This window comes from Stegastes partitus, unplaced genomic scaffold (genome assembly GCF_000690725.1).
Source record: "Stegastes partitus isolate 25-593 unplaced genomic scaffold, Stegastes_partitus-1.0.2 Scaffold161, whole genome shotgun sequence".
Taxonomy (NCBI): Eukaryota; Metazoa; Chordata; class Actinopteri; family Pomacentridae; genus Stegastes; species Stegastes partitus.
The window spans coordinates 434,448-441,251 of NW_007577892.1; the positions used below are offsets into that span (position 1 = coordinate 434,448).

The 6,804-nt window shown below is 40.7% G+C and overlaps 1 protein-coding gene across 1 annotated transcript in view; it reads right to left on the minus strand.

The window, feature by feature from the left end:
• Positions 1-358: 358 nt before the first annotated feature.
• Positions 359-6,804, minus strand: part of LOC103355648 (flotillin-1-like) — a 14,619-nt gene continuing 8,173 nt past the window's right edge. The window contains 8 exon segments of the mRNA XM_008279516.1: positions 359-401; positions 653-813; positions 2,645-2,773; positions 2,948-2,993; positions 4,211-4,392; positions 4,624-4,778; positions 5,036-5,129; positions 5,297-5,434. Of these exon segments, the coding sequence (XP_008277738.1) occupies positions 359-401; positions 653-813; positions 2,645-2,773; positions 2,948-2,993; positions 4,211-4,392; positions 4,624-4,778; positions 5,036-5,129; positions 5,297-5,434 (948 nt within the window).

The following is a 6,804-nucleotide window of genomic DNA, read 5'->3' on the forward strand; positions in this document are numbered from 1 at the left end:
AAGGTAGACAGACAGCGGGAGGAGACTCGGATAAAACAGAACAGATGAAGACTTTCTTATTGTTGTGACACAACAATGCTTCATGTTGAATGTGTATAGTACCAGTGAGCATATAGCCAGCATAAATGTAACTGCAGTCACAGTAACACAATGCTTTAGCTCATATAGAGCTGGGTATCAATAAGCAAAAAAAACCAGACGAAAAGTAAACAGTGCTTTCACAACACAGCAACATCACAAACCAGCTGGGAGAAACTCTTATAACAGCAGACGAGAGCAGAGAAACTGAGCTGTGATAAGAGACTCATGCAGAGAACCCAGGCAGCTGATAAGACAGAAGGAGAGTAGATCTGCCTGGTCACTGGTTTGGTTGATTCTCTTTAGCCGGTATGAGAGTTGACCTACAGAACAGAGTGAAAGAGAGAAAGAGAGAGGGGTTTTCATTAAGCTAAATGTCACATTTCTACAGTAATTCTGAAATTAAATGGTGACATATGGTGCCAAAGGGTTTGCTGATGAAACACACTGTTGCGTCCTCCACTTGAGATATCACATGACGTGTTTTATCAGACCAGAGTCCAGTGAAGTGCAGTTGAGGAGACCGTGTACACACGAACGTAAGTGTGATGTCCGTATGCAATGAATGAGCTACCTGATGTTGACCCCGGTCAGTTTCTCCACTGTGTCAGGCAGCCGGGTCATGATGCTCAGAACCTCTCCTGACAGTTTGGCTGCACCAACCTCTCCGCTGCCGCTGAACACCATGGTGATTTTGCAGGCTTCACACAGAGGCTTGCTGATCTCTTCTGCCATCTGGTGGAAGACAAACACTACAAAATGTTAAAACCAGAATCAAACGGTTACTCCACCCGACTAGACTCAGCATTAAAGCTTGTACCTAATCTTTTATGAATGCAAGTAACCCTCTGAATGTTTTTGGGTTTTTTTCCCCTCCTGTCACAATTTTTCTCACTTTGCAATATAAAGTTTTGCACCTTTATGGAAATAGTACCATGACTGGAAGGAGAGAGAACTCAAACGTTTTCTGTGCAGGAGGACAAAGTTATCATGCCAGAAAACATTACAAAAAATGTTAAAAACTTGAACTTAATTTCTTTGACTGTATGTTTTGCAATAAATGAAAAAACATATGGTATTACCAATACTTCAAAGACGTGACCTTACATACTATAAATACATTATTATTTACATTTTTAATTTGTTTCCATACTTCTCCCATCTGCTCTGTGTAAACACAGCCTGCAGTTCAGTTGAAAGGTCCCTGAATTTTTGTCATTTGACTCTTGCCGACAACTTAATCACTACTGGCTTCACAGCAGTGCTAAGCAGTACGGAATTTTTTGTTTATTTACAGAATCAGAATCAGAATCCACAATCAGAATCAGAATCAGAATCAGAATCCACAATCAGAAAAAATACTTTTTAGAGAACATTTTTCATGTAGAATAGAATGACAAAGGAATTCTCAAGACATATCATGAGTTTAAGCTTAAATTTGGCCAAGTTTTCAATAAAACGACACATCACAGATTAGCAGTTTAAGGACTTTTTGAAAAATCCAATGATTCTTTTTGTTATACAGTTTGAAGCTATGATAAATTGTGTCATATTTAAGATTCTTTTTAAAAACATGCCTTTCAAACCTGCTGCTGGGTTTTGGGGTTAAGCAAAATTAAGTAAATTCATCCTGACCATAGGCACTTTTTAATACATATGCTATGCATGACTCAAATCAAAGTTTTTTTTAATATAAGTTTATGCTGATTTCTGACATCTTTCTCTGGCACTAAGTTGCAATAGCTGGGTAAAATGTGTATGTGTATACTGAGTATGATGTGACTAAGAAGACTATCAACATTGATACCTTCCTTCGTATTTTTTTCCTACAATTTGTTTTCACCAATACGTTTTTTCATAATGTCAGTGTGGTAATCCAAGTTTTTATGCTATGGTTGTGAAATATTGTTTAGTGTCTGTTCCTGCGTTTGTGGTGGCTGCTAGTGTTTTTCAGGCTTGACGGGGTCTCTGGATGGGAGAGGTTTCACTCATTCTCTCCCACACCTGAGGCTCATCATCATTTAGCGCTGGATACAGCCTGCCTCCACCTGTACTCCAGCACCAGTGGATTACTCTCCCATGAGTGGTAACAGGCCAGCATGATTGCATTGGAGAATTGTGCTTAAAGGAACTCGCTTTGTCTGACTTCTGCTTTTGTCTGCGTTCTCCACCAGGACCTCCCTGACGGACCTACGGATTCCCCAGCCCAGCCTCTGCAGCTGAGCACCCAGCCACAGCCGTACAGCCTCCCTGTCATGTTTGGAACCACGCCCACACCCCCCTCCCTCACTCGGCTTCCCTCACATGCTTCTCGGTGTCACCTGTTCCCTGTAGCCTGAATAAATCCCTCTTTTCTAACCACCATACCCTCTGTTGCTTTTTGGATCCACATCCCACTGAATCTTTACAGTCAGTCTTAATAACTCACTTTAATTTAGTCAAATGGAAGCCAGGAATGAATCTGTAACAAAAACACAAACTACACACATTTAGTAGTGATGCATAAACTAACAGCAGAATGTATAAGTGTTTATTATCGACTGTGCAGGAGGATGGCGTCTCTCACCAGAGGCAGTTTCTCCAGCAGCATGTCTACCATGGCGCCGTCCTTGTGCTCCTCAGCTTTCTTCACCATCTGCTCTGCCTCGGCGTGACCATTGGCCTCCACTGCAAACGCTTCAGCCTCACCTTTAACCTGAAGGACACAAGAGGACGGGCTTACTGTACTGAAAAGTGCCTACCATGATATACAGAAACTCAAGAAAGCTTGTAGGCACAAGATCTACATTATAGAACATGATGGAAGCATAATTTCCATTTAAAACATTTTAGCTGAGTTGAGATTCACCCAAAGGGAAGTGTGACTCACCCTTATGGACTCAGCTTCCGCCTCCGCCTCGATGATCAACTTAAGGCTGACAGAAAGAAATGCACAGAGAGCAGACAGACATATGGTTCCGACAAGTTACTCACAGGTAGATAGATCCACTTTCACATTGCCATTACAGTTCCATCAAACATCTGGCAAGCCTAAAACATCTGGACTGTATCTGGTCTATAGGATGCCAAAAGTGTCTAAAGTCAGTTACCATAAAACATTACAATGCAGATTGCACAGTAATTTAAATGAACAATAGCAGCGCAAAAGGCAGAAGTAATGTCTGATCTTTACTCTGACATTTTTTTACTTTTATTTCATCCCAAAGGAAGTGCTCCACTGTGTTTGAAGACCCCATATTATGGCTTTTGTTTTTTCCCCCTTCTTTTATTGTTTCATAGCTTTTTGGTGCATTTAAATTACTGCAAACTTAAGAAGCCCAAATTCCATAACAAAGGTAGTTATTCTCTTTCCAACATAAAACATGGTTTGTTACTTATCTACATCACATGTAAGGCCACATGAGTGTCAACATGACGTCAAGTATAATCAAGGCTAAACACATTTGCATAGCGACTGCTAGCAGCTGATTTAGCACATCCTCAGACAAAAAAAAAGAGCAGTTTCCTCACAGTCCACATTATTTTCTCGCTAGATATCTGGGGTTACCAACATTCAAGCTGTCAACGGTCCAGCTGACCATCAGAGCAGAATGGGCTTTTCATGGGGCGGACTGCAATATGTAGCGTTGAAGACAGAAGATGAAGAGAGGTGCTGTAGCAATACACAATATTAGAATTACAATCTGCTTTTAAAACATTAAAGCATGCAGATCTATTATATAAAACAACAAAAAATAAACTATAGCCTTGTAAATGCGCATAATATAGGATCTTTAATAATTCTGCACACGTCACTATGATGCAGAGACACTCTTTTCTTTCTCATTATCTTGTGGGTGTTTAAATGATGCAAAACAAAAACAGACTTGAAGTCCCACCTGCCTTGTTATCCATCTCAGACAGAGCCAAACAAGTATCATAAAAAGAAAGGTTTAAACTGACAAATAGAAGCTTGCATACTACATGACTGCAAGAACTCCCCTTTAAAGCATCAGCTCATCTATAGAGCAACAGGAATTAAATTCTTTCCTGGGGCTTTAACCTCTGCTACTCGGATTGAAAGACTGCCTGTCTGTTCACAACACCATCCTGTGTTCAGGAAAGTAGCCATGAGAATGAAGCTGCAACTCACCGGTGCGCCTCAGCCAGTTTCTCCAAGCGGTAGCGCTCAGTATCGGCAGGTTTCTTCACCTTGGCCTCCAGCTCCTTCTCCGTGCGGGTGATCTCCTGCTCTTGCAGCATGATCTGCTGTGTCCGCTCAACCACCTGGACCTGCATCTTCTCCTCCTCGATGTGCTGCTTCGTCTTTGCTACCTGTGAAGGAAAATACACATCATATTTCCGCATTCAGTGATACAAAATATCAGATCCAGAATGTGTTACTGGTTTCCAACAACCAAAAAAAGTGCAATACATAAAGTGTGTTACTGGTTTCTCAACTTCACAACACTTTCTTTGCAGTTAGAACTAGATCAGTGCTCCACAAACATCCAGCTAACTGGTTGACAAACAGCATTAGCTGCTTTCATATCCACCCCTGTGTACCTGAAGCTGGTAAGTCATCTCTGACTCAGCCTTCTTCGTGTTCATTTCAATATCATAGGCTGCCTTCTTCAGCTCATAGTCCCTTTGGGACTTTGCCATGTCAATTTCATTCTTGTACTGAGCTGACACTTTCACCTGCATTGCATGGGCTTCCTGCAGAGAGAAACAGAGAGACAAAAGGGATCAATAGGAGCCACTTAAAAAGTTGAAGATCTAGACAAATTTCACTGATGAGAACACAAAACAGACGAAGGAAGAGACAGAAAATTCTATAAACAGCGTTCTGGAAACATGATGAATATAAAGACAATCTCTGTCACATGCAAGAGGTAATATTTATCTACGTGTCTCTCATAATAAAGAATTCAACCTTGTTTCTGCCTCTGCAAAGACAAACTCCTACATCTGATCCTGATCACAGTGTCTCTCTTGTTCTGTGCTTCTCCAATGCGAACGTCTTTCTGAACTTGCGCTGTTCAAGCCTTTCCCAGCGAATACAGATAATCCTGTGCACCAAAAAGGGGATAAAAGATCAGATTAATTTCTGTTCAGTTTTAAATCTTGGAAAACATCACAATATTTTGAGATCAAAACTAGAAATGTTCCTCCTCTCGAAACGACATTTCTTGAAGCATCTGGTATGCTGTTTTTACACGTGACAGCAAAGCGATACCTGGTCATCATGAACGTCTTTGAGCGTGTAGCTGACCACGCTTATGCCCATGTTGACCAGGTCAGAGGACACCACCCTGAAGACCTGCTCTGAGAACTTCTTGCGGTAGTGAAATTCTTTGTTCTGAATTCTGTGTCTCTACAGAATGCTGCAGTTGACCCGTTTACAGAATTCATTCAGACACATTCGTCTCTCACATCTACCCACACATACAAACATTGCAAAAAGGTTCTGTACATAAAATGTATTTTAAAAAAAGCATGTGCAATGGTTGTGGTGTGGAAAAAAATTGAGATCTGCTCATGTGAATGCAGGTGGGTTGTGACAGCTGAGAGCCACTCGGCATGCGGTGGAACCCAACGAAAGAGGAGACGGGGTTAAAGGGAAAAAACAAGTTTATTATCCCTTTAAGCCCTGAGCTATTTTTCAGGCCTTTGCTCGAAAATGTACATACCCATAATGAAAACAGTTTATCTCTGCAACCACAAGGTCTATTTGAATAATTCTTGTGTCATAATAAAAGGAACACTTGTAAGATTTGTTCAGATGTGCAAATTTCAGTATATATGTTCCTGGTTAAAAGTAAATGTAGATGGCACACACACAAACTAAAAAATTTCAGGTTCGCCTAAAAAAAAATAGCAGTTTCAGGATAATTATCTCTTTGGAATGATCCAGCTGCAGCTCTAAACCTCTCATAAATCATAGCACTATATGTGAACATTCTCTCTGCAAAGGCTGACTCTGATAAAGTGAGTAGAACAAAATTACACAGTTTTCAGTCCAGACAGTTCAGGCGAGGTGACATTTTTGCACACTTTGGCACAGTTTGGTACACTAATGGTGTTCAATACATCCAAATACAGCAGTTTTTTATTTTTTTTAATTTTTTTAAAAAATTCAACCAGACATTCGTCTCCGTTGCGCGGCCTGTGCGTAATGGGGACCAAGACGGCTGTGAAGCTTCTGTGGTGACGCACGGCTGTATCTCCGTCATGGACTGGTCGATTTCGGTGATTGACCCCTCCTTCGAATCGTTAGAGCCAATAGAATACAGCGATAGCCACCAAAACGAGATTGACAGCACTTTTAGCCAATCAGAATCAGCAGGACACCAGCTTGTACTCGCTCGTCCGGCTTGAGGTAGTGCCCTAAAGGTTTTATTTATTTATTTATTATTTTTTTATTTATTTATTTTTACTTAAATTAACAAAAAATTACAGACAAAACAACCATAAAAAAGCACATAAACAGTAAGTGTACATACACCAAATTAAAATACAACGAAATCATCAAATGGACATAAAGGAATAGATCTTGCATTACAGCTTTTTTTTTTGTACACACACTTTATGTCATCATGAGTATAACTTACCCTATTTTATTGTATTTTATTACATATTTCATATTTTGATTATATAAAGGGGGCTGCAAGGTGGCGCAGTTGGTAGCACTGTTGCCTCGCAGCAAGAAGGTTGCCGGTTCGCGTCCCGGTGGGGGCACCGGAA